This window comes from Mauremys reevesii, linkage group 10 (assembly GCF_016161935.1).
Source record: "Mauremys reevesii isolate NIE-2019 linkage group 10, ASM1616193v1, whole genome shotgun sequence".
Lineage (NCBI taxonomy): Eukaryota > Metazoa > Chordata > Testudines > Geoemydidae > Mauremys > Mauremys reevesii.
Window position 1 is genome coordinate 39,272,993 of NC_052632.1, and position 27,117 is coordinate 39,300,109.

Genomic DNA, 27,117 nt, shown 5'->3' on the forward strand with positions numbered 1-27,117 from the left:
GCTGGCCCCGGGGTTAATCTGGGGGGGAAACGGGAGGAGTCGCAGGGCGTGGCCAGAGGAGGAGCCAAGGGAGGGCTCCTTTTTTATGTTTGCTCCCCCTACACTTAAAACCTGTGCTATGGACCAATCTAGCCTGCTCACTGCTCCAGAGGATGTGCTCAAACTTCCTCCAGATCCCTGAGGAGACATGAGCCCCGGGGGTAACGCTGTGGGGTGAACCCCCTCTGCCCAGGGCACAGCTGGCCAGGGAGGCATCTCTTGTTCTGTGAATTGGCTGGACCCTCATTGCCTTTTACTCTGGTGCAGACAGAGGCCCCGCTGCTGGTCCTCCCCTACCTGGCGGACATGACGCTCTCAGAAGTCCATGCAGTGATGACTGGAGGCTTCGCCACCATCGCCGGCAGCGTGATGGGAGCCTACATGTCCTTTGGGGTGAGTGCAGCAGTCAGCACCCAGACTCCCCTGCCTCAGTGCAGGCAGCGATATCCCGGTTGGGCTTTACCTAGACAGGCTGGCTTTTGGCTTCTGTGTCTGGGCACCATTTAGAGTGGCCAGGTGTCTGGTAAATGGCACCTGAACAAAAAGCCCGGTTCCCACAGGGTGGGGAGAGGTGCTGGATCAACCTGCACCAGCCCCTGCTCAGCTACAGCCACCTCCTACCTGCAGCCAGGCTCCTTGAGATGATGCAGTAAGCAACGGAGGGAGGACCTTGGGCGCAAGACGTGGAGAAGGGGGAGGGACCTGGAGGAAGACGCAGAAAAGGGGCGAGGCCTTGGGGGAAGAGGTGGGACAGGGATGGGGCCTTGGGGGTCCGGTTACCAGCAATTAGAAAGGTGACAACACAATATCTGGACCTAGGCTTCTCGCAGCTTGTATGCCACAGGGCAGGGGTGGGCAAACTTTTTGGCCCGAGGGCCACATCTGGGTATGGAAATTGTATGGCAGGCCATGATTACTCACGAAATTGGGGGTTGGGGTGTGGGAGGGGGTGAGGGTTCGGGCTGGAGGTGCAGGCTCTGGGGTGGGGCCAGAAATAAGTTCATGGTGCAGGAGGGGGCTCTAGGCTGGGGCAGGAGATTGGGGTGTGGGGGGCGGGGTGAGGGCTCCAGCTGGGGGTGCGGGCTCTGGGATGGGGCTGGAGATGAGGGGTTGGGGGTGCAGGAGGTTGCTCCGGGCTGGGACCAAGGGGTTCGGAGGGCAGGAGGGGGAATCAGGGCTGGGGAAGGGGTTGAGATGTAGGAGTGGGTCAGGGGTGCAGGCTCCAGGCAGCGTTTGCCTCAAGCAGCTCCCAGAAGGAGCGGCATGTCCCCCCTCTGGCTCCTACGCGGAGGCGCAGCCAGGCGGATCTGCCCGCTGCCCTGTCCGCAGGTGCTGCCCCTGCAGCTCCCATTCACCGCGGTTTCTGGACAATGGAAGCTGTAGGGGCGACGCTTGGGGCAGGGGCAGCGTGCGGAGCCCATTGGCTGCCCCTACGCATAGGAACTTGCACCACTCCATGCTGCTTCTGGGAGCCGCGCTGAGTGGGGCAAGCCCCCAACCCTGCTCCCCAGCTGTAGTGCCGGACCGTGGCAAGCCCTGGACCCCACTCCCCAGCAGCTTGAGGGCTGGATTAAAACGTCTGGTGGGCTGGATGCAGTCCCCAGGCTGTAGTTTGCCCACCCCTGCCATAGGGTCTGTGCAGGGGTCTTAGCACATAGGGGGACTGGCACAAGAATTGCCATGGGGAGGCAAAGGGGCTGGGGGGCAGGTAGGAGACAGACCTGCCCTCAGCCAGATGTAAAGTTCCCCAGGATGCACCCGAATGGCACCCATCCACAGCCCTGCCATGAGAGCCAGCAAGCCCATCCCACGGGGACATTCCATGGATTTCTTTGGCTCCTCTCAGTGTGGGCTCAGCCCTGGGGATGGGACGGAGGCTGACCACTGGGAATGTCCCCATTGTGTGTGCTGCAGATCGACCCCTCCTCACTGATCGCTGCCTCTGTGATGGCTGCGCCCTGTGCTCTCGCCATGGCCAAGCTGGTCTACCCAGAAGTGGAAGAGTCCAAATTCAAGAGCAAGGAAGGCGTGAAGCTCGCTAGAGGGTGAGTGGTGCGGCGCTTGGGGCAGGAGGAGCTAACACCCAGCTGGCACAGGCAAGACTCCCTTGCTGTAGGGGCAGGTTGCAACAAGGTGACTCACAACCCTGGGTGCCCTGAGAAGTGTCACAGCCCCACACTACACTGCCTGGCCCTGCCCCGCCCAGCCTGACCTTGCCCCCAGCCCTTCCCTGCCCTTCCCCACCCCATGCTGCTCTTCCCTGCCCAGCCTGGCCCTGCCGCACCCCTCCTCTCCCTTCCCTGCCCTGCACTTCCCTGCACTGCCTTGCCCTGCTCTGCCCAGCCCTTCCCTGTGCTGCCTACCCTGCCCCATATTTCCTGCCCCACTCTGCGCTGCCTGCCATATCCTGAATCCGGCCATACCCTACCTTGCCTTGCCCTGCCCCGCCATGCCCAGAACCTGCCCTACCCTGGCACGACTGGCCTGGACCAACCCAGCCAGCCTGGCTCTCCCCACCCTGCAGACATGCCACTCCCATGCTCTGCTTAGCCCTGCCTCAAGCCCTGCAGTATGCGTGCCTGCAAATGCTCCCTCCCAACGCACCAGATAATCACTGAGACGGGTTGGATCACAGAAACCCCTTTGGGGCTGCCAACCGATGTGCCAAGATTACTTCTGCCCCTGCTTTCTTGCCCTGGCAGCTTGGGACTTCAGTGCCCTGCCTCATTTGAACCCGACCCACTAGCCTGCTGCAAACACAGACCCAGGTCTGAACCATGTCTCCTAACAGCTGTAGGCTTAATTGAAAGCAGCTTAAGAAGTGTTCCTGTCTTTAACACTCAGATGCCCAACTCCCAATGGGGTCCAAACCCCAAATAAATCCATTTTACCCTGTATAAAGCGTATACAGGGTAAACTCATAAATTGTTCACCCTCCATAACACAAATAGAGAGAGATGCACAGCTGTTCCCCCTCCCCTCCGCAGGTATTAATACACACTCTGGGTTAATTAATAAGTAAAAAGTGATTTTATTACATACAGAAAGTAGGATTTAAGTGGTTCCAAGTAGTAACAGACAGAACAAAGTGAATTACCAAGTAAAGTAAAATAAAATAGAACATGCAAGTCTATGTCTAATACAGTAAGAAAACTGAATACAGATAAAAACCTCACCCTCAGAGGAATTCCAATAAGCTTCCTTTTACAGACTAGTCTCCTTCTAGTCTGTGTCGAGCAATCACTCACATCCCCTGTAGTTTACTGTCCTTTGTTCCAATTTCTTTGGGGGTGGAGAGGCTCTCTCTTTAGCCAGCTGAAGACAAAATGGAGGGGTCTCCCAGGGGTTTAAATAGACTTTCTATTGTGGGTGAACTCCCCTCCCTCCCCCTGTGTAGAATCCCAGCTACAAGACGGAGTTTTGGTGTCACATGGGCAAGTCATATGTCCATGCATGACTCAGAACTTACAGGTAGCAGCCATGGTTCACATGCTACCTTGAACGTCTTCAAGTAGACTTCTTATGTGGATTGGAGCCTTCCAAGATCCATTGTCCATTAAGTGCTTCTTGATTGGGCACTTAACTTGCACATTCCTTTCTCGAGAAGCTGACCAAATGCTTTACTAAGGCTACTTAGAAATCAAGCAAGTACACAGCAAATATTCATAACTTCGAACACAAGAATGGCACATGCATACAAATAGGATGAATAGATTCAGGAGATCATGACCTTTACCAAGATATGTTACATGGCATATGTAGCGTAAAACATATTCCAGTAATGTCATATATACATTCATAAGCATATTTCCATAAAGCCTTAAGGGGTGCAATGTCACAGCCACCTCATCTGCCCCTTCAGCCTGCACTATACCATGAACACCGGGTTCTGACTCAAACTCTCTCCTCTGGGCTACACCAGCCCTGCCTTCGCCCTGCAGGTCGACAATCGATACATCCCAGCCCCCACCTCCTTTCAAAATGTCCCCCTGTGGTGTCCAGTCCCTGATCACTGGATACTCACAGAAATCCCAGACCCTCTGGTCCCAAAGGAGCAGTGTCCCCTAATCAGCCTACCAGTCCTGTACCACACACAGCACTTGAGGACAAATATAGTAAAACAAAAGGAAATGTAACTGAGAGAAAATAGAGATTCAAACAGAAATAAGTGTGAGTGATAGAAACTAGTGGTTACAAACAACAAAATCATAACTGTGACCTCGGGCCTACACTTGCGAAGAGCTCCCTTTTCTAGGTTCCCACCCCAAAGTTCGGTCTTGTGCAGCACTTGCTGGCCCCAAGCAGGGGCAGCTCTAGGAATTTGGCCGCCCCAAGCAGGGCGGCATGCCGCAGTGGGCGCGCTGCCGGTCCCACGGCTCCGGGGGACCACTTGCAGACGCGGCTGCGGAGGGTGCGCTGGGAGGACGGCAGGCGGCTCCAGCAGACCTTCCTCAGTCATGCCTACGGGAGGTCCACCCGAGCCGCCGGACCAGCGAACCCTCTGCAGTCATGCCTGTGGGAGGTCCGCTGGTCCCGCGGCTCCGGTGGACCTCCCACAGGCATGACTGCGGAAGGTCCGCCGGAGCCGCCTGCCGCCCTGCCGGCAAAATGCCGCCCCAAGCGCGCGCTTGGCACGCTGGGGTCTGGAGCCGGCCTTGGCCCCAAGGAGGCAGGGCTCAGTACAGGAAGCATCCCGCTCGTCAAGGTACCGTCTCAGTGAATGGATGCAGAGTCTTTCCCCACCCTGTAATACACTGACTCAGCCCTTTGTCTCTGTTCCCAGACAGGCCCAGCCCCTTGCTGCCCTGCTGTTCCTGGTCACTGCCATGTGGTTGCTATGTTTGTAGTTTGATGGTTTTCCATTGACTTGCCTGGGTTGTTTCAGCGGTGCAAAGCTGAGACATATCTGACGTAATCAGCTAGCCAGGGAGAGGCCATCGCAAGAAATGAGAGTTCTTGGTGACTCTCTTTCACTGCAAGACCATAGGGATGTAATTTTCAGTATAGTTACATTAGTCCTTCTCTATTACCTGTACACACATCTCATAGTGATTCTGAGTGCCGAGAAGTGACCTCACATGCTGCCTTTTATGGATTAGTCCCATGATAATGGTATATTATTAGGAATAGTGAGTTTGTCAGGTCTTACATGAGCAGCTTTTAAAGAACATTGAGCTCTCTGCCAGCTGGCACCACAGGGGTCCCTCGCACTGACCACTCTCCTTGTACCACCAGGGCTGAGCAGAATATCCTGGAAGCTGCCAGCAATGGTGCCGCTGCCTCCGTGGGGCTGGTCGCTAACATTGCAGCCAACCTGATCGCCTTCCTGGCTGTGCTGAAGTTCATCAATGCTGCCCTGTCCTGGTTCGGGGAGATGGTGAACATCAAGGATCTCTCGTTCCAGGTACTGCCATGCCGGGCACCTGGGGGCAGCCCCACACTCACATGGACTCGCCCCATTCTGCGCTCCCGGTTCTGCCCTCTCCCGTGCCCACTGCAGTGCTTCCCCTGCGCCACAGCCATTGTGCCCCTTTCTCCCACGGCCTTCACCTCCCCCTGAAAGCACCCCATCCGCACTCCGCATGCCCCCCCAGCTCAAAGCAGAGCAAGAAGCTGCCCCTCCTCCCGCCTAGGGTTGCCAACTTTCTAATTGCACAAAACCGAACACCCTAGCCCCTCCCCTTCCCTGAGGTCCTGCTCCTCCTCTGAGGCTCCATCCCCACCCCCTCCTGTCGCTTGCTCTCCCCCACCCTCACTCACTCGCTCATTTTTACTGGGCTGGGGCAGAGAGTTGGGGTCCAGGAGGGGTTAGGGCTCTGGGATGGGGCCAGAAACGAGGGGTTCAGGGTGTAGGAGGAGGCTCCAGACTGGGGCAGGGGACTGGGGTGCGGGCTCTGGAGTGGGGATGGAGATTAGGGGTTTGGTGGAGCCGAGGGATTTGGCGTGTGGGAGGGGCCTCCAGGCTGAGGCACTGCGGTTGGGGTATGGGAGCAAGTATGGGCTCTGGGCTGGGGGCGCTGGTTGTGGGGTGGGGCCAGAAATGAGGGGTTCAGGGTGCGGGAGAGGGCTCTGGGCTGGGGCAGGCATGTGGGGGGCGTTCAGGCTCCAAGAGGGCTTTTGGGTGTGTGAGGGGATCCGGGGTGCAGGCTCAGGGAGGGAGCTTGGGTGTGAGAGGGGCTCCAGACTGGGGCAGGGGGTTGGGGTGTGGGAGGGGGCTCAGGGTTGGGGCAGGGCATTGGGAGCGGGTGCAGGCTGTGGGAGAGAGTTTGTGTGCAGGATGGGCTGCAGACTGGGGCATGCAGGGGGGAGGGTGTGGGCTCCAGGTGGTGCTTACATCAGAGGGCTCCCCGGAAGCAGTGACATGTCCCTCGGCTCCTAGGCATAGGGGAACCAGGTGGCTCTGCGTGCAGCCTCCGCCCACAGACACCACCCCTGCATCTCCCATTGGCTGTGGTTCATGGCCAATGGGAGCTGAGGAGCCAGCACATGGGGCGGGAGCAGTGCATGGAGCCTGCCTGGCTGCCTCTGCACCTTGGCGCCACAGGGACATGTCACTGCTTCTGGGGAGCCACGCAAAGCCAGCTAGGAAGCCTGCCAGCCCTGCCACCCAGACTTTGCCCTCACTGGTCAGGCCTGTGCTGGGATCCCCACCATGGCCCCACTCTCACGGCTGTCACCACCTCCACTTGGTCAGATCTCAGGTCTTCTGCTCTGCCTGCCTCCTCAAATCTCCTGATAGCACCAGTCCTGCTCCCCACTCAGCCTGCCCTGGCTCGTCTCCACCTCTTCTCTCCAGCCTGGCTCCCCCAGGCTCACATCTGGGCCCATCTCCCAAGCTCCTCCTGCTGCCCCATTCTGAGCTCCTGGCTGAGAACGTCTGCTGGGGAGGGGACTTTGCATTGTGTCCAGTATCTCCCTTTTCCCCACAAGTCCATCTCAGAGGCTCTGTCCTCTGAAAATCTGCATACCCCCCGACAATGACCCACTCCCCTCAGATACATGCCCCAATCCAGCCTCCTGGCAGTGCCAGTTCTCACTGTACTGTGATCTGCACACAGCCAGACAACCCCCATCCAGTGTGCTGGAGCTTGTCTTATGCCGCATGCAGCCGCTGGACATGGGATGGGCCTGCCTCCCCACTCTCCTGGCTCGGTCTGAGTCCTGCTAGTGCCAGGCAGCCTGAGAGCGCTCACCACCTTGTCCACCCTGCCCATTTCAAAACAGGCCTCAGGACAGCTCTAGGCCCAGCAGAAAAGGTGCCAAATTTGTGACAGCTGTGTTCTCCCACTGGGCACTTGGTCAGCTATTGGGGGGCTCTGGCTGAGAGGCAGAGCAGGGTGCAGAGCAAAGATGGGGTTAGGAACCTGAGCCTTCCCCAGTCCTGCCTAGGGTTCCCAACTTTCTAATGGCAGAAAACCGAACACCCTTGCCCTGCCATGCCCCTTCCCTGAGGCCCCGCACTTGCTCCACCCCTTGTCAAAGGCCCCACCTTTGCTCACTTTTGCTGGGCTGGGGCAGGGGTTTGGGGTTGTGGGAGGGGATGAGGGCTCTGGCTGGGGGTGTGGGCTCTGGGGTGGGGCCGGGAAGGCAGAGTTTGGGGTGCAGGACGGGGCTCCAGGCTGGGGGGCTGGGGCCGAGGTGTTGGGAGTGTGGGAGGGTGATCTGGGCTGATGCAGGGGGTTGGAGTATGGGAGTACAGCCTGTGGGCTGGGGGTATGGGCTCTGGGGTGGGGCCTGAAATTAGGGGTTCAGGGTTTGGGAGGGGGCTCCTGGCTGGAGCAGGGGGTTGGGATATGGAGTGCAGGTGCCGGGGGGGGGGGGGGGGGGATTTGGGTGCCGGAGGGGGCTCAGGGCTGGGGTAGAGGGGTTGAGTCTTAGGAGTGGGTGTGGGCTCCAGATGGCGTTTATCTCAGGCAGCTCCTGGGAAGTGGTCACATGGCTCTTTGGCTCTTTGGCTCCTAGATGGAGGTGCAGCCAGGGGCTCTGTGTGCCCGCAGATGCTGTCCCCACAGCTCCCATTGGCTGCAGTTCCTGGCAGCGCTCAGGGCAGGGGCAGCGCGCGGAGCCCTCCCGGTCATGCCTCTGCCTAGGAGCCAGAGAGACATGTGGCTGCTTCCCAGGAGCTGGGCACAGAGGCTGCCTACGCCACCAACCATACTTTTAACAGCCTGGTGAGCTGTGCTGATCAGAGCTGCCAAAGTCCCTTTTCGACTGGGTGTTCCAGTTGAAAACCGGACACCTGGCAAGCCTAGTCCTGTCAGGTGAGCACAGAGAGGCTGTTGCCCCCTAAGCCATGAGTTGCCTAAGATAGCATCACCCCTGTTTGGCTCTTTCTCCTGCTCCCATTAGGGGTCTGCTGCAGCACAGCACTGCCAGGAGCCCAGCACAGGCTGGCGCTGGGCAGGAGGGTGATATGCAATGGAGCAGCTAGGGGCGGGTTCTGGCTCAAACACATGGGTGTTAACCATCTCTGGGGGGCTCTGTCCCAGATAATCTGCTCCTATATCCTGATGCCTGTGGCCTTCCTCATGGGGGCAGACTGGGCAGACTCACCTCTGGTGGCCGAGCTGCTAGGCATCAAAATCTTCCTGAACGAGTTTGTGGCGTATGAGCAGCTGTCGACGTACAAGAAGAACCGGCTGTCGGGGCTGGAGGAATGGAGCGGGGGTCGCAAGCAGTGGATTTCGGTGAGAGCCATGAGCTGCCACGCTGGAGAATGGGCCAAGCAGTTCGCACGGCAGCACCAGGCGTGAAGGGCAGCGAGCTGAACTGGGGGGACTCTGTGTCTGGGCAGAGGGAAATATTGGGGTAGCCTGTAGGGAGGAGGGGATGGGGGGCTCAGAGCATGGCTCAGAAACAATCTGCCAAGCATCTCAGACTTCCTTGCCCAGACAGGGCCAGCCTGGCCCTGCATCAGGCTTGAGGCAGAAAGAGAGCCAGGGCTGCCCGGCGAGGGCTGCAGGGACAGGTGTCGCTGATTGCTCCCAACACGAGTCCCCACACTCTGGCTTGGCAGGTCCAGGGGCCACACAGACAGTGCAAAGGCTGCCTCCGGACTCACTTGCCTTGGCAGACAGGTTGGGGCCTGAATGGCCAAAGAGAGCAAGCCCAGGGTGAGTGCTGCCACGCACGGTGCTGTTCCTCCATGCTCAAAGAAGATGGAAGGGCCATTTGGCACCATGGGTTTGCTCAGGGTCAGCTCCGGGGCCTTGGCTTCTCTGTGCTATTGCCCTGCAGGGACTCTTGACTGTCTCACACAAGCTGAGGCCAGCAGGGTCAGTGTGTGTGTGTGTGGGGGGGGTGTCACAGGGAGTGGCTCCCCTGGGGACACATCTCCACGGTGCCTCTCACCTGCTGTTGTGTTGTTTAGATGCGAGCTGAAACCATCACGACCTTTGCCCTCTGTGGATTCGCCAATCTCAGCTCCATTGGGATCATGCTGGGAGGACTGAGTGAGTTTGGTGCGCGACGGGACAGGGAATTGAGAGCAGGGGTGAAGCCTGCAGTGGTATTCCTGGGGGAAGATCCCCTGACCGAGATCAGGGCTCCATTGTGCCACATGCTTCACCGCTCCGTACCAAGAATCAGGGCCCCATTGTGCCAGGCACTGCACAGACCCCAATTGAGATTGGGGGACCCTGTCATTCTGGTGTGGCACAGACACAGTGTGTTCCTACCTCAAAGAGCTCACAATCTGCATGAACAAGACAGACTGGTGGGAGGAGAAAGAGATGTCGCAGTGACTTACCTAATGTCACCCAGCTGCGGAACTGGAATTTATCAAAATCTCCTGACGCCCTGCGCCTAGACCCCACTCCTCCCCTTTGTGTTTATACTGGACAGGCCACACGGTGCCTTTCTGTCCTGCTGGGGGAGCTCTGCACCTCAGCCCATTGGGGGTAGGGATGGAAAGGGTAAGGTTTAGATTGTTGAGCACCAAGTAATTGTATCCTAAAATCACTAAAACCATCTAATCCAGAGAAAAAAGAAATGGGAGGCCAGCCCTTTCCCACTGTTCTCATGGCCAGTCCAGGGCTCTGACGACTACAACCTAGTCCCGGGGGCTCTTTTACATACTCTAGGTGATACCACAGTTAAAACAAAGCACAAACATCCCATTTATTAACCAGGGTCATTCTATTACTTCAGAAAGGAAAAGAAAACATTAAACAGCACAAAACAGAACATAAATGATCATGATAGTGCCGGCTGCATGCTCCAGACATGCTCCGGCCTGGAGTAAATAGGAGATATTGGGTCTCCTGGGTCTGTGGGAAGAAGAGGCTGTGTAGACACAGCTCCGAACCAGCTGCAGAAATGATTGACATCTGTCAAGTTTCCCTCCCCACTCTGAACTCTGGAGTACAGATGTGGGGACCCGCATGAAAGACCCCCTAAGCTTATATTCCACCAGCTTAGGTTAAAAACTTCCCCAAGGCACAAATTCCTTTCCTTGTCCTTGGATGGTATTGCTGCCACCACCAAGTGATTTAAACCAACATTTAGGGAGGGGCCACTTGGAGCCATATTCCCCCCCCCCCCCAAATATCCCCCCAAACCCTTTCACCCCCTTTCCTGAGGAGGCTTGAGAATAATATCCAAACCAATAGGTTAACAAGGTGAGCACAGACCAGACCCTTGGGTTTTTAGGACGCTAAAAACCAATCAGGTTCTTAAAAAAAGATCTATATTATAAAGAAAAAAGTAAAAGAAGCACCTTGGTAAAATCGGGATGGAAGGTAATTTTACAGGGTAATAAAAAGATTTAAAACACAGAGGATTCCCCTCTAGGCTCAACTTCAAAGTTACAAAACAGAAATAAACCTCCCTCTTAGCACAGGGAAAATTCACAAGCTAAACCAAAAGATAAGCTACTGCATTTCCTTGCTATTACTTACAATTTCTGTAATTTTAGATGTATCATTTCAGTAGGAGCTGGGTTACCTGCTTGGTCTCGCTCTTTGTCCCAGAAGGGAACAAAACAAAGAGCACAAACAAAACCTCTCCCCCTCTCCCCCAGATTTGAAAGTATCTTCTTTCCCCATTGTTCCTTCTGGTCAGGGGTCAACTAGGTTAATTGAACTGATTAACCCCTTGCAGGTAAGTGATTCTGTACCTTTGTCTAGGAGGGATTTGATGTTACTGCATACATAAAGGTTGTTACCTTTCCCTTTATATTTATGACAACATCTATGAGCAGATTGCTCAGGGGATACAGGAGAAGGGGTAGGACAGGGACCAGCAGAAGTGCTGCATGAAAGCCAAGGAGCTGCAGGAAGCATACCAGAAGGCCAGGCAGGCCATCCATCAATCCAGTGCTGAGCTGCAGACTTGCTGTTTTTACAAAGAGCTGCATGCCAGCCTTGGCGGACACCCCACCACCCACAACAGCACCATGGATACCTCTGAGGAGCCTGAATTACAGGCCCCTGCTGTGACAGGAGGTGGTGGATGAGGCTATGGGGGACAGGCAGCTGGGAGATCCAACTGCACAGCAAGCCAGGACCTGATTTGACTCCACTACAGTCCAGCCAGTCCCACCAGTTGAGCATGGGCAAGTCCAATGCAGGAGAAGGAACCTCAGGTAAGCACCCCATGTAGATACATTTTCAATTACAGGGATGCCTCCCAAAATAGCAGGACACCATCTTTTGACTTTTTGTTTGTAACTAATTGCTTTTCAGTCCTCTCTAGAGTTTAGAAAGGGGAGCCATGTGGCGCTGTTTGTTTATGTACACAGGGATGTCCCTTGAATCCTTCTGAAATCTCGATGACATTTCCATGGAGGTCCTCTGCAATTCTCTGCCAAAGGTTTCTAGGGAGGGCTGCCTTATTTCTTCCTCCGTGGTAGGACACTTTCCCATGCCACTCAGCAATAACTTCAGCAGCCACCATTGCAGTATGCAGGCTAGCAGCATATGAGCCCGGGTGGCTTCGGGACGCCAGCAGCAGCTGTGAGCTTTATGCCTTTGTCACCCTCAGGGGTGAGATATCAGCTAAAATCACCCCCGCCTGTGGAACACAGTGTCAGTATTCAGTGCAGTTGCCCTGCACTACTAGAATCATGTGTCCGAGCAATTCCCTCCTCATGTCCCCAGCTCCCAGCAGGCCACACTCACTGTGGCGGTGCTGTGACAGGTGCCGGGCACAAGCCATCTCAAGCCGAAGTAAGAATGTAGTGCTCACAACTTTCAGGGACCAAGGGGAGTGAGGTCTGAATCTTAAGTTTTGCTTTTTGTAGTGAATATGCTGACAATGGTACCTGTGTGTGTTGTATCTGCAGCTGCTGCCCTTGCGGCCTTCAGGGTCACCCCCTCCACACCCACAGAACCAGGGGCGGCTCTACAGTTTTGGCCGCCCCAAGCAGTCATGCGCGGGAGGCGCCCCGGAGCCGCGGGAGCAGCGGGCATGACTGCAGAGGGTCCGCTGGTCCCACGTGGCCCGGCTGGACCCCCCGCGGCTGCGGACGGTTCGCGGATCCCGCGGCTCCGCTTGAGCTGCCGCAGTCATGCCTGCGGGAGGTCCAGCCGAGCCGCGGGACGAGCGCTCCCTCCGCAGTCATGCCTGCGGCAGGTCCGGGCGCCCTGGCTCCGTGGACCTCCCGCAGTCATGCCTGCGGCAGGTCCGCCGGCGCAGCCTGCCGCCCCCTAGATTTGGCCACCCTAGGCACCAGCTTGTTTTGCTGGTGCCTAGAGCCGCCCCTGCACTGAACACCCGAGCCCAGATAAGGAGGAGAAAGAAGATGACTTGGGATGATACATTACAGAAGATCCTGTAAGCGAGCGCTGCATTGGACCATGAGCGCAGGGTCTGGAGAAGGAACATTGTGGACAGCCTGGAGAAGGAGAAAGTGGAGAGGAAAGAAGCCCAGGAGTCCCAGCCATAAAAGGAGAGGGAGATGCACCAAGACATAGTGGGGCTTCTCAGGCAAAAAACACAGATGCTGAAGACTCTGGTGGACCTCCAGGTTCAACCATCCCATGGTTGCCTCCTTCTGCAGCTCATTGAGAACTCGATATTGAGACCTCCCTATACCCCTCTCAACATTCCACGTAGCACCAGGGATCACTGCACTATCCCTACCATTCCAACCCGGGCACATTAAAGAAAGTCATAGCTTCTCATACGCTGACCTGTGAAAGCCACGGTAGGCGCATGTGTAGCTGAAATGGACATGAATGTTCTTTCCCCTTCATAAGTTCTGGTCTCTTAATTTATTTTTTAAGCTTTCAATGAGATTTGTTTTAAAATTGAATGTGGTTTTGTTTTTGCACTGATTTTGTTACAGAGTAAAATTATATTAGTTGGAACTTGATTCATGTCTGTTAGTTCACAACATATGCTGCTGACTGTTCAGAAGTTCTGAAAGTGCCCAATTACTTGTTACTGCGCGGTGTCATACAACTCATTCAGAAACAAAATTAATAGGTGCATTGACAATGTTATATTCCTACATGTACAGCAATGATTCCTACCAGGCCACAAAAGAGCAGGGCCAGGTAGAGCACATTACAACACCACAGCACTACTCTGGCTCACTGTTAAAATGGTCTTTCAAAGCCTCCCTGAGCTGTATAGCTCTGCGCTGAGCTCTTGTAATAACCTTTGTATCTGGCTGTTCAAATTCAGCAGAGAGCTGCTCCACCTCCACCCCCAGCCAAAACTTTCCCCGCTTTGCTTCACAGATATTATGCAGGACACAGCAGGCAGCTATAACAATTTTTTCATTAAGGTCCTGTCTCGTGAGTAAACAATGTTAGCAACCCTTCAAATGACCAAAAACATATTCGACTGTCATTCTGCACCTGCTGAGCCAGTGGTTGAATCGTTCCATGGTGCTGTCAGGTGGCCAGTGTGACTTCATGAGCCAGGGGAGCAAGGGGTAGGATCACTATTCGCATTTCAACATTCCCAATGGTAATCCATCGGTCAGGAAAGAAAGTCCTGGCCTGCAGCTTTCCAAACAGTCCTGTGTTCTTATGGATGCGAGTGTCATGCACCTTCCCTGACTAGTTCACACTGAAGTTGGTGAAGCGTCCCTGGTGATCCACCAGCATTTGCATAACCATAGAAAAGTAGCCCTTTCTGTTGATGTACTCCGTGGCAAGGTGGTTTGGTGCTAAAGCAGGGATATGCGTGCCATCTATGGAGCCACCGCAGTTCGGGAACCCCATTGCTGCAAATCCATCCACTATGTCCTGAACATTGCCCAGAGTCGCAGTCCTGCGCAGCAGGCGGCGATTAATGGCCCTGCACACTTGCATCACAACGCCCCCTGAAGTGGTTTTCCTGACTCCAAATTGATTTCTGACTGACCGGTAGCAATCTGGTGATGCAGATTTCCACAGTGTGATTGCCGCTTGATTCTCCACTGTCAGTGCAACTCTGTTTGATGTCCCTGCACTGGAGGGCTGGGGCGAGCTCAGCACACAGATCCAGGAATGTGGCCTTGCGCATCCAGAAGTTCTGCATCCCAAACCTGCATTGCGATGCAATCCCACCAGCCAGTGCTTGTTTCTTGGGCCCAGAACTGGTGCTTCACTATCTGCAGCTGCTCCTTGATCACTGCCAACAACCTTGAATTGGTTCTCGCTATGTCTCACAGCAATCTGTCCTCCAAGGAATCGTCACGTTCCCCACTCATTCAGTCCTTGCAGCTCTGCAAATACTCCAGGATCATGCGTTCTGTGCTTACAACACTCATGACAACAATGCAGATGTATGCAGGTTCCAGGCTTCTGTCACAGGTGGCAAACAGTGAGGAGGGCCATGCGGCTTTGTGGGATTTTGAAAAAAGGCACAAAAATTATGGGATACAGATAACATTATGGGATGGAGACAGTTGCAAACTGGGCAGTTGACCCCATGCTCCCAGTCACCCCTGCGAAACTCATTTTGGCTCCATCGTGCACTGCCAAATCCTCCCAAAAGACAACATGCTGGACAGTGGTGAGTTGCACATTGGGATGCCTATCCATGGTGCACTGCACTCTGCATCGATGCAAGCACTCCTGGTGATATGCACATCACGGACACAAGCAGCCAAGTATACACGTGCACAAGCGATGTACTGACTGCAGCCGCTGCATGCCAATGTAGCATGAGTCAATATAAGTTTGTGATGTAGACATGGCCTCTCTCCTCTCCAGGATCGTGTGGTCTTACTATTTGGTGATTAACAGGAGAAACTGTGAACTTTGTAAGTTACTACAGCATTTCCATATCCCAATAAAATCATTACTGGAAAGTTTAACTCTAACCCCTTGGCAGGATTTTTGGCTACTTCCATCTCATCATGTTGAAGTTTTGGTTGTCATCAGGCTGGTGCCTTCTTGAATCTTCCCAGTTCTTAGCTGTCGTTTTTCAGCTGCAGTTTTTTTTACTGTTCTGAGTGTGCGTTTGGAGGTGAGAGCAGAGAGTTTGGTTCCCTTTTTCTCTCATAAGTTTACAGGAATGACAAGACACACCTTCTTAGAGCCGGATTGGCTTTCAGTATTCTCTGCTGTCCTTGCACTGGTTCAGCACTTAATGGGTTGCTTTTGGTGATTCTGTCAGCTCCTGAATATGTGTCTGTTTAATGAATATACAACGCAAGTCTAGTTGCCTTTGTTCGTTTCTGGCAGAAAAGTCTCACATAACCTTAAGGCCTGGTCTACACTAGAAAATGAGGTCTTCACTGGAAAATCCACACCCCTGAGTGGCGTAGTGAAGCCGATCTAAGTCCCTCTGTAGACAGTGCTAGATCAACAGAAGAATTCTTCCATCAACCTAGCTACTGCCTTTCATGGAGGTGGATTACCTACGGCCACAGGCACAGGCGTCGACTTTCCAATGTGCTGGGGAGGGATCGGCCCCTGGCTCTGCCCAGGCCCCGCCCCCACTCCTCCCTCCCCCCAAGACTCCACCCCTGTTCTACCTCCTCCCATCCCCACCTCACTCCTTCTCCCAAACCCCACCCTGCCTCTTCCCACCCCTGCTCCGCCACGCCTCTTCCCACCCCATTCCACCCCCTCCCCTGAGCATGCAGTGTCTCTCTCTCTCCCTCTCTGCTCCTGCATGCTGCAAAACAGACAGCAGCAGCAGGGTGTGGGGGTGGGGGGGAGGGAGGGATCTGGATCTTTGGGCTGCTGGAGCAGACAGGAGGAGGGGGAGGGGAGGGGAGAGCTTGCTGGGCTGTGAGTCAGCACCCACACCACTTTCCCCCATGGGTGCTCCAGCCCCCCCAAGAGTTGGTGCAGTTGCCCCACAGTACCCCCCACAGGCCCCTCCAGAAGTGTGGCCCATTGTCCCACACTTTGAAATGCTACAGTTCTCTGAATTTTTTGAATGAATTTTTAGTGTTTATAAAAGAAAAAAAGTTTTTACTCCTGGTTTATGGTTCTGACAAGACACGCCTATACATGACATCCCTTTTTTGGTCTCAACACCCCTTTGATGTCAGGACCTAAATAGCTGCAAGATCTGCTGTTTCAGAATAAACTATATTTTTACAGTTTGCATTCAGAGATGCCTGTGGAATGCTCCACAGAATGCATGTCACCACTAGACCCCCCAGCCCCATCCTGCAGATCGCAGGCCAACAGCAAATCACATCGAATATCAAGCTGCAGTCCAAGGGTCATAAACATGATGCTCTCTCCCTTGACACTTGGCTTGTCTCCGAGGGGCAGAAAGTAGGAGCCTCCTGGAATTACTTTGATTGGTTTGAACATCTCACAGCACAACTAACTAACAACATAAGCATGTAGTGGAATAATTAGGGCTGTCAAGCGATTACAAAAATTAATCACAATCGTGCAATTAAAAAATTAATTGCGCTGTTAACAAGAGAATATCATTTATTTTAAATATTTTTGGATGTTTACTACATTTTCAAATATATTAATTTCAATTACAACATAGAATACAAAGTTTATAGTGCTTACTTTATAGTTATTTTTATTACAAATATTTGCACTGTAAAAAATAAAAAAACCCTGTTTTTCAATTCACCTCATACAAGTACTGTAGTGCAATCCCTTTATCATGAAAGTTGAACTTAAAAATGTAGAATTATTTACAAAAACCCCCTGTATTAAAAAAGAAAACAATGTAAAACTTTAGCGCCTACAAGTCCACTCAGTCCTACTTCTTGGTCAGCCAATCACTCAGACAAACAAGGTTGGTTACAATTTGCAAGAGATAATGCTGCCTGCTTCTTTTTTACATTACCTGAAAGTGAGAACAGGTGTTTGCATGGCACTGTTTTAGCTGGCATTGCAAGATATTTACGTGCCAGATGCGCTAAAGATTCCCTTCATGCTTCAACCACCATTCCAGAGACTATGCTTCCATGCTGATGATGGGTTCTGCTTGATAAGGATCCAAAGCAGTGTGGACTGACGCATGTTCATGTTCATCATCTGAGTCAGATGCCACCAGCAGAAGGTTGATTTTCTTTTTTGGTGGTTTGGGTTCTGTAGTTTCCACATCAGAGTATTGCTCTTTTAAGACTTCCAAAAACATGCTCCACCCCTCGTCCCTCTCAGATTTTGGACGGCACTTCAGATTCTTAAACTTTGGGTCGAGTGTTGTAGCTATTTTTAGAAATCTCACATCGGTACCTTCTTTGTGTTCTGTCAAATCTGCTGTGAAAGTATTCTTAAAACGAACATGTGCTGGGTCATCATCTGAGACTGCTATAACATGAAATATATGCAGAATGCAGGTAAAACAGAGCAGAAGGCATACAGTTCTCCTCCCAAGGAGTACAGTCACAAGTTTAATTGATGCATTATTATTTTAACGATCATCATCAGCATGGAAGCATGTTCTCTGGAATGGACATACGAATGTTTAGTATATCTGGCATGTAAATACCTTGCCATGCCAGCTACAAAAGTGCCATGTGAATGCCTGTTCTCACTTTCAGGTGACATTGTAAATAAGAAGCAGGCAGCAGTATCTCTCATCAATGTAAACAAACTTGTTTGTCTTAACAATTGGCAGAATAAGAAGTAGGACTGAGTGGACTTGTAGGCTCTAAAGTTTTACACAGTTTTGTTTTAGAGTGCAGTTATGTAACCAAAAAAAATCTGCATTTGTAAGTTACACTTTCACAATAGCGATTGCACTTCAGTACTTGTATGAGGTGAATTAAAAAAATACTATTTCGTTTATCATTTTTACCATGCATACATTTGTAATAAAAATAATAATATAAAGTGAGCCCTGTGCACTTTGTATTGTAATTGAAATCAATACTGAAAATGTAAAAAAAATTCAAAAATATTTAGTAAATGTCAAGTGGTATTCTACAGTTATAAGTGTGATTAAGCGCGATTAATTTTTTTAATCGTGATTAATTTTTTTGAGTTAATCGCATGAGTTAACTGCAATTAATTGACAGCCCTAGTAATAATAATTTAATTCTACCCATTTTTGCATCAGTCTTGACATTTCTCCCGCATGGAGGCAGAGGCTGGAGGGGCAGCACCCCTTCCCCCCTGCCCTTGCCGCAGCCATACTGTCCCACATATATTTCCAGATTTCTCCCTTGCAGTAACTACTTTCCATGGCACAAGGAAACATTTTTTGCAGGTACTTTCTACTTCCAACGTGTTTTAATAGATTTTAGAGACACTATAACACTGTAGAACTAGCCCCACCAGTTGGGCATCCTGGGTTATATGGGAGATGGAAGGGCATGCCTGGCACCAGGCTGAGGGATCATCCCGGGCTAGCGCTGGGCAGGAGCTATAAGTCTCTTGGTGGCTGCCTGCCACCTGCACAATCCCATCCAGGGCACAACAGGCAGATGAGCCTTTGCCTCTCTGAGCGCAGGGCCTTTCTCACCACACTCTGTCCTCTGCTCCCTGCAGCGTCCATGGTTCCTCAGCGGAAGAGTGAGTTTTCTAGCATCGTGCTGCGAGCGCTGCTCACCGGGGCCTGCGTCTCTATGCTCAACGCTTGTGTCGCAGGTACGGCCCCAGCTAGATTTCACTGTCCCAGGCGCCCGCTGGGATGGGCCCCTGAAGGGTGGTGGGAACGAGGGGTGTCTGGAGCTCTGAGAGAGCAGGGGGAGACAGCTGCTTAGCAGACTGGGGCTTTGGGAAAGTGAATTGAGAAACTGCCATTAAGGGGGGCAGATAATCTGTTTGAGACCCCAGCTCAGTCCCTGAGTTACAGTGAGGGAGAGAGATGGTGGTTAGGCTCACACTGGCAGGGCCAGCTCTAGACCCCAGCGTGCCAAGCGCACGCTTGGGGCGGTCTGCCGCCGGGAGGGCGGCAGGCGGCTCTGGTGGACCTCCCGCAGGCATGCCTGTGGATGCTCCACCGGAGCCGCGGGACCTGCGGACCCTCCGCAGGCACATCTGCAGGAGGTCCACCGGAGCCGCGGGACTGGCGACCGCCAGAGCGCCCCCCGCGGCGTGCCGCCGTGCTTGGGACGGCGCAATTGCTAGAGCCGCCCCTGCACACTGGTATACGCTCTCTGCTGGCTGATGCCTCTCTCTCCCAACATGCAGCCTCCCTGGGAATCTTCAACAAGGACTAGGCTGAATCCCATCAAACTCACTTTCATGTGTGACCTAAGCGTAGGGTTGCCGGGGTTCTGGTTTTTCAACCGGAAATTCCAGTTGAAAAGGCGACCTGGCAGTGTCCAGTCAGATGTACTGAGCAGACACCAAAAGTCTGGTTGCCAGAGGTCGAGGGGGAGGCTCTGTCTAGGTCATCAACCCGTGCCAGCCCCTGCTCTGCTGGGCTGCCTCCTACCTGCATCCCATGGGCAGGCAGGAAGCAGGCTCCGCAGCAGACTGCAGCTCCCAGCCCAGCCCTGAAGCAGAGCGAGCCCAGCTGTGGGCGGGGGAGGTGGAGAGGATTAAGCGATAAGGAGGGAGGGAGGGGAGAGAACTGCAAGTGATGGGGAGGGGAAGAGGAGTGAGCGGGGCACAGGCCTTGAGGAAAGAGGTGGGGCTGGGGGCGCGGCCTGGGGAAGAGGCAAAGCAGGGACAGGCAGGGTGACCAGAGGGCAAGTGTTAAAAATCAGGACAGGGGTGGGGGGTAATAGGAGCCTATATAAGAAAAAGCCCCCAAAATCGGGACTGTCCCTATAAAATTGGGACATCTGGTCACTCTAGGGGCAGGACCTTTGGGGGGGAAACACGGGGCAAGGGCAGGGCCTCCGGGGGAAGAGGTGGGGCAGGGAGGGTCTGGTTTTTAGAAATTAGAAAGTTGGCAGCCCTACCTGAGCCAGGATTGGTCCCCCTGTCAACAGAGCAGAAAGGCCCAAGTGCTAACCCACTGCCATTGGCCTCTGACCTCAGCCCAAACCTTGTCTGTGCTAGGCAGAGCGACAGCAGGGTCAGCCCCAAGGCGCAGCTGCCCTAGTGCCGACCAGTGCCCCGGCTTGACCACGAGGTGCTCCCTGGTGGGCTCTGTGCTGGCTGCCGGCCTGCAGCGTGGTGCAGCTGGCTGGGCGTGGCTCTGCACAGGCAGATTCAGTGTCTGCCCTCTCCTCCCTTTCCAGATCCATGGCTGTGCTCAGAGTCAGGCCCTGCTCTGGGCTGCTTTCTGTCCAGCCCCTGCCCCTGAGGACCCGGGGAACAGTGCTGCCTGGTTGGGGGCTGGAGGATTAAGCCCTTCTGGTAGAGGCTTTGAGGTCTCTCTGCAGCATGCATTCTGCCCAGACCCAAGCAGTGTGGGGCAGGAGGAGAAATGAAGCCTGCTGCTGGCCCCCCTGCCTCTGGCCAGCCCTTCTCACCCCTCCAGTGGGATATATGACCCGCAGCATCCCCTCCCCACACAGCAGTGGGAGATGCAGCTCAGGGCACTGCCCTTGGGTGACATCTTGCCAAGGTCCTGGCAGAGGCCTATGCAAAGGGCCAGTCGGAGAGTCCTGGTTGGTCTGGGACATCTGTGCCCTGCGCAGGAGCAGCAAGGGCAGGCGGCCCAGCTGCTTGGCTCAGCTTGGCCACCCCATAGAGCAGGGGTGGGCACAGGGGCGGCTCTACCTTTTTGGCCGCCCCAAGCAGTCATGCGCGGGAGGCGCCCCGGAGCCGCGGGAGCAGCGGACCTCCCGCGGGCATGACTGCAGAGGGACCGCTGGTCCCGCGTGGCTCGGCTGGACCTCCCGCGGCTGCGGACGGTTCGCGGGTCCGGGGGCTCTGCTTGAGCTGCCGCAGTCATGCCTGCGGGAGGTCCAGCCGAGCCGCGGGACGAGCGCCCCCTCCGCAGTCATGCTGCGGCAGGTCCAGTCGTCCCGGGGCTCCGGTGGACGCAGGTCCACCGGCCTAGCCTGCCACCCCCCTCCCCCGGCTGCAGGGGACGGGCCGCTGGGGCCCCAGGATGAGCCTTTTGCCGCCCCCTAGATTTTGCTGCCCTAGGCACCAGCTTGTTTTGCTGGTGCCTAGAGCCGCCCCTGGGTGGGCAAAATTTTTGGCCCAAGGGCCACGTTGGGGCTGCAAAACTGTATGGATGGCTGGGTAGGGAAGGCTGTGCCTCCCCAAACAGTCTGGCCCCACCCCCTATCTGACCCCTCCCACTTCCTGCCCCTGACTGCCCCCTCAGAACCTCCAACCCATCCAACCCCGCTTCTTGTCCCCGACCACCCCTCCTGGGACCCCCATCCCTAACCGCTCCTCCGGGCCCCCACCCCCCATCCAACTTCCCCGTGCTCCCTGTCCCCTGATTGCCCCGACCCCTAGCCACACCCCCGCCCCCTGACAGGCCCCCTGGGACTCCCACGCTTATCCAACCCCCCCGATCCCCACCCCCTGACCCCTATCCACATCCCCGCCCCCTGACAGGCCCCCTGGGACTCCCACACTTATCCAACCCCCCCGATCCCCACCCCCTGACCCCTATCCACACCCCTGCCCCTGACAGCCCCTGGGACTCCCACACTTATCCAACCCCCGATCCCCACCCCTGACCCCTATCCACACCCCCGCCCCTGACAGGCCCCCAGGATTCCCACACTTATCCAACCCCCGATCCCCACCCCTGACCCCTATCCACACCCCGCCCCTGACAGGCCCCGATTCCCACACTTATCCAACCCCGATCCCCACCCCTGACCCCTATCCACACCCCGCCCCTGACAGGCCCCAGGATTCCCATGCGTATCCAACCCCACCTGTTCCCCAGCCCCTGACCACCCCAGAACCTCCACCCCATACAACCGCCCCCTGCTCCCTGTCCACCCCCCGGGACCCCCTGGCCCTTATGTAACACCCCAGCCCCGGCCTCCTTACCATGCTGCTCAGAGCAGCATGTCTGGCAGCCATGCCACCCAGCTGGAGCTAGACACGTTGCTGCTTTGCTCAGGGCTGCCCAGAGGGGGGAGAGTGGGGCAATTTGCCCCAGGCCCCAGCCCCGCAGGGGCCCCGTGAGCTGCTCCGAGTTTTCTGTGGCACTTCGGCGGTGGGCCCTTCAGTGCAGCGGAAGACTCGGAGCGAGTGAAGGACCCGCCGCTGAAGTGCTGCCGAACCCTCGGAGCGCCGCCTGGTGAGTACAAGCACCGCAAGCAGCAGAAAAAAAAAATAAAAAAAGCACTGCTCTACCGCCGCCGCTTCATTCTTCGGTGGCAATTCGGCAGCGGGTCCTTCCCTCTGAGACGGGGGAGCTTGGCTGCAATTTTACAGAGTCAGCGCCTCCTTCCCGCTCGCCTCCTTACCTAAATATTGGGACAAATGGCGTCCGGATCATACATTGATCGGGACACAGGGTTAAATATCGGGACAGTCCCGATTTTATCAGGACATCTGGTCACTGTAGCCAGCGGGCCCATAGGTGGCATTGTGACTGCCCAGGTGTAAGGGGAGGGCCGATGTCACTGTGTGGGCGGGGCTATGCTGATTGCCAAGCATGCTCACTGAATGGGTATGCAGAGGCCTGGCGCAGACTCAGGCTGAGCTGGATGCTCCATGGGGGTGCTGGGCCCTTGAGTGTGCCTTGCACAGAGAGGGGTTGTGCTGGGGGCAAAATAGCCTGGCCCGGGGCCCACTGGAGCTTCCCACTCCACAGCCGCAGCCATGGGAAATAGCCCACATCTACCACCCCCCCATACTCCCGGCTCCGTGTGTGCTTCCCTGCCCTGTGCATGTGGTGCACCCCAGCCCACTTCCCCACACAATCCCAAAGCACCCCCCGCAAAGACTCACTCCCCACTGGAGCCCTGTGGTGGTGGGAGGTACAGTCCCTGCTTTCCAGCTCCCTAGGATGGTGCTGAACCTCCAGGAGGGCTTGGGCCGAACGCAGCTTTATGCCACCTTTGCTCCTCTGCGGCTGGTTCTGGGCAAGTGTCATGCCGGTGCTGGCTGTGCTCTGACTGACAGCACTGCCCCACAGACCCCAGCTCTCCCATCTGCCTGCTGTCTGGCAGGATCTCCTGGACACCTGGCACATTTGGGGTGGGGCCCAGAGCCTGGCTGGCCCCATAACACCTGCTTGCAGAGCTGCCATTGTCGGCTTGTGCAGCCACCCGGGATGAACCTTGGGACCATTTCAAAGACAGGCCCAGGTGCTTCTCTCTGCCTCTCCCAAGGGCCACATCGCCGAGGCACCATCTGCTTAGACAGAGCACACCCAGGAGATCAGAAACGCAAGGAGGCCAAGCAAGCCACGTATGGCTGGGATTAACTCAAAGCCGCAGCAGGGTCCCGACTGCTGCAGGTCCTGCAGGCTTGGAGAGGCTCCCTTAGAAGGTGTTATGCTGCTTCCCGCTCCAGGCCACTGGGTCACTGGCGTGAACACAAGGCACCGCTAACACATGCTGGCCATGTCTGAGCTCAGTAACACCCCGGCTAACGAACTCCTTCTCCCTGCCCCCAGGCATCCTGTATGTGCCCCGAGGGGAAGTGGCCGACTGCTCTGCATTCCTGAATATGACAACCTTTAACACCACCAGCTACGACATCTACATGTGCTGCCGGCAGCTGTTTGCTAAGTGAGTTTTTTGTCTTTGTTTGTGTGGCCTGGCCACACTGGCTGGGTGGGGCTGTTGCCTGGCCTGGGTCTGCATCTATGTGTGTGGGTGGGGGGCAGCTGGTCCTTGCAGGCGGCTCTAGAAAGTAGGCTGCCCCCCGCGCAGAGCGCTGCGCCGCGCCGCCCTTCCCCCGCGGGGTGGTCCCCCTGCGCCTCGTCCCGGCGGTTGCGCCATGCCCCGGCAGGGTCCACGCAGCCCCGACGAACGGGGCCGGCCAGCCGCGCGCCCGCGGAGCTCAACCGAGCCGGAAGACGGAAGGACCGCCGCAGTCATGCCCGCGGCAGGTCCGCGTCCCCCGGCGTGACCTGCCGCTTGCAGGCATGCCGGGCGAGCTCAGCCGAGCCAAATGAGCCCCGAACCGCCCCGCCCCGCTGCCCTGCTTGCGGCAGAGCTGGGAGTCTTTGGGAGCTAATGGGGCTCAGACCCACCACCACCAGTGCAGTGTGGCATGGTGCAGTACCCCCTGTTGCCACTGGGGGGTGCGAACTTCACTTAAAGGGCGCAGGGAAAAAAGCAGGGTCGCCGGCGGTGTCCCAAACAAGAGCCGACGGCTCCGGTTGGCAGGGCTCAGAATGGGCCCAGCTTGAGGGGCTGCGATGGCACATGTTGAACTAGTTCTCAGAAGGCCCTTCGTGCTGTAGTCTGGCCCGAGATCCCAGGTGGGACAAAGGGGAGATTTTGAAACCAGTTCCAGGCATTGGCATCACAGCGATCACTGACCATTTTGCAGGCCAGCGCCAGTGCGGTGACGGTTCCTCCTGAAACTTTTTGGTTTTGAAAAAAGGCTGATGGCTTTGAATGAAAAAAATGTGCAAAAAATGTCACCTGGCCATAGACAAAAAATGCAGCAGCAGCAAGAGGCCTGTTGCAGGGAATGCAGGGGTGGGGCCTGACCCTGGTAGTGGGTGTCTGGGGGGGAGAGGGCTCTCAGCAGAGGGCAGTGCTGAGCTGTGGAGAGGCTGCATAGGGCGAGGAGGGGTTCACAGCCTGGGGAAGTGGTGGGACAGGTGAGGGTTGGATGCAAGAGGCTGTGGTGTTCATTGGGCATGTGGGGAGTGGCAGGGTAGAGCTGGATGGATGTGGGAGAGGTTCGGACTAGAAGACAGTGTCACCAACCCCAGCCATTCAAAAATCATGACTCAGGCCCCAAACTATCATGAGATTTTTCAACTAATACAACTGGGTCTGTGTTTGCCTTCTGCTGGCAGAGCCATTGGTGATCACAACTGGGAGAGCTAGACACTGCCTTTTTCCCAGTGAAATCCCAGAATCTCTTGTAATCACCTGACTCCAGGAGCTGGGGCTGTAAGGAAAACCTCCACTATCACTGGGCTCATGATAAACTCTCTTGGCTGGGCAGCACTGAGGTGGGGGAGGGCATTAAGGGGAGCCAAGCCATCCCAGCCAGACGGGCCGGGGATTCGAGGCTCTGCGCCTTGGGGAGAGGAGACCCGTGGAAGTGGGTGGGTTGGTGGGAGTGGGGAGGGGGTGCTGTCCTGTGTGTGGTGTCAGGCCATGGCGTTCCCAGGGATTGATTCCATGGCAAGATGTTTGTCTGGTGCAACTGACCCTGACTGCACTCTCCCTTCCAGCACTGTGCTCAGCAACAATGGGACCCTGTCCTTCACCGGCAGCTGGGTGGGACTCGAGTTCAGCATGGCCTCTCTGACACAGTGCTGCGGGCACTACAACAACACAGTCTGCGCTGGGCTGCCCTAGAGGAGATGGGCAGCCACCCAAACCAGCACGCATCCTCGGTGCCAGCTCCCAAAGCCCAGTTGCATCCTGTGTGAGAGCAGGGCATTAGCCAGGCACTGCTGGTCCATGGCTAACCCTCTCCAGAGCACAACCCCATTGGCCTTTCCTCCTCTACTCCCTTTGGCTGCACTGCCCAGGAGCTGGGAGATGCTGTATTTTTGGCTCGACTCTCTACCTCCCTCTAGCCCCATGAACCTCCCAGACGACACAGGACAGAAAACAGCCAGATTGCTCCAGCTGGGGATTTCCTCTGCCAGTCCCCTGGGGCTGTGCGGCTTACAGCAATCGCCTTGGGGCTGGCCCCAGAGCCAGGGAGCACCAGCAGGTTCCTGGGTGGCTCCCCAGGCTGGGCCCTGTTGACAATCCAGGCCTTATCTGACCAGGCCCTGTGGGACTTGCTGTGTCTTTGTGGTTCTGGTGTGTGCCATGGTGTTTAATGCCCTGCAGGCTCCCTTCCTGCCTAGCTGCTGGGCAAGGGGCCTTGTCCCACACATTCAAGGAGGCTTAATTTATGTTAATACAACCTATAATAAAAACATAGAGAGCCCCGGGTGTCTCCAAGCTCCTTGCAGTGCTCCTGACCCAGCCCTCCTGGCTGGACTGTGCAGCAGCCACTCATTCAGACAGCGAGAGGCCACCCAGCCTCGCCCTGGGCATTTAGGCCAAATTTTCAGACGGGCTCAGAGCTCATCGCCCACAATTGGGGCCTGATTTTCAAACGCGCTCATGCCCCCTTCCCTCTCCCCATCTCCATGTGCGAACAGGGGAGCTGGGCTCTTTGGACAATCTGGCTCAAGCTGGGGGGCAGGGGACGCTGAGCCCTTCTGGAAACCCCAGCCTTTTTTCTGCCCTTTCGCTTGGATCCGCTGTCAGCGCTTTCCCACCATGCACCTCACTGGCGTGCCACTGCTCCCTGCCAGCCCCCATCACTACAGCCATCACTATTCCTGTCCCACTGTGCTTAGCCCTGTTCAAACAGGCAGACAGACAAGATCTCTCCCTGCTCTGTCACAGCAGGTACTTTTGGCTCTCATCCCCAGCTGAGCCCCTCAGCACCTTTGTGCTACTGATCCTCACAACACCCAATGAGGTAGGGCTGCTGCTGGCCCCATTTCACAGGTGGGGAACTGAGGCACAGCAAGACAAAGGCCCAGATTTTCACTGGTGCTTGTCACTCCATGTAGCTTTGCAAGGCCTAGGTGACTTTGCTGGCTGAGTCCCATTTGCCAAAGGGACTATGGGCTAGCTCCACAAAGGGACTAGACTCAGGGTTGCAGCACCGAACCCAGAGTGGAGGCTGGTCCTGTCATCAGAAATACTTAACTCGTCACTGAGATGTGGGTGCGGCAGCTTCA

At 55.5% G+C, this 27,117-nt stretch overlaps 1 protein-coding gene across 1 annotated transcript in view; it reads left to right on the plus strand.

Moving 5' to 3' along the window:
- Window positions 1-26,293, plus strand: part of SLC28A2 (solute carrier family 28 member 2) — a 106,988-nt gene extending 80,695 nt beyond the window's left edge. The window contains exons 12-19 of the mRNA XM_039491827.1: window positions 307-432; window positions 1,954-2,084; window positions 5,275-5,443; window positions 8,529-8,726; window positions 9,410-9,491; window positions 18,900-18,998; window positions 23,851-23,965; window positions 25,597-26,293. Of these exons, the coding sequence (XP_039347761.1) occupies window positions 307-432; window positions 1,954-2,084; window positions 5,275-5,443; window positions 8,529-8,726; window positions 9,410-9,491; window positions 18,900-18,998; window positions 23,851-23,965; window positions 25,597-25,723 (1,047 nt within the window). The 3' untranslated portion in view covers window positions 25,724-26,293. The remainder of the gene's footprint in view (window positions 1-306; window positions 433-1,953; window positions 2,085-5,274; window positions 5,444-8,528; window positions 8,727-9,409; window positions 9,492-18,899; window positions 18,999-23,850; window positions 23,966-25,596) is intronic.
- Window positions 26,294-27,117: the final 824 nt, after the last annotated feature.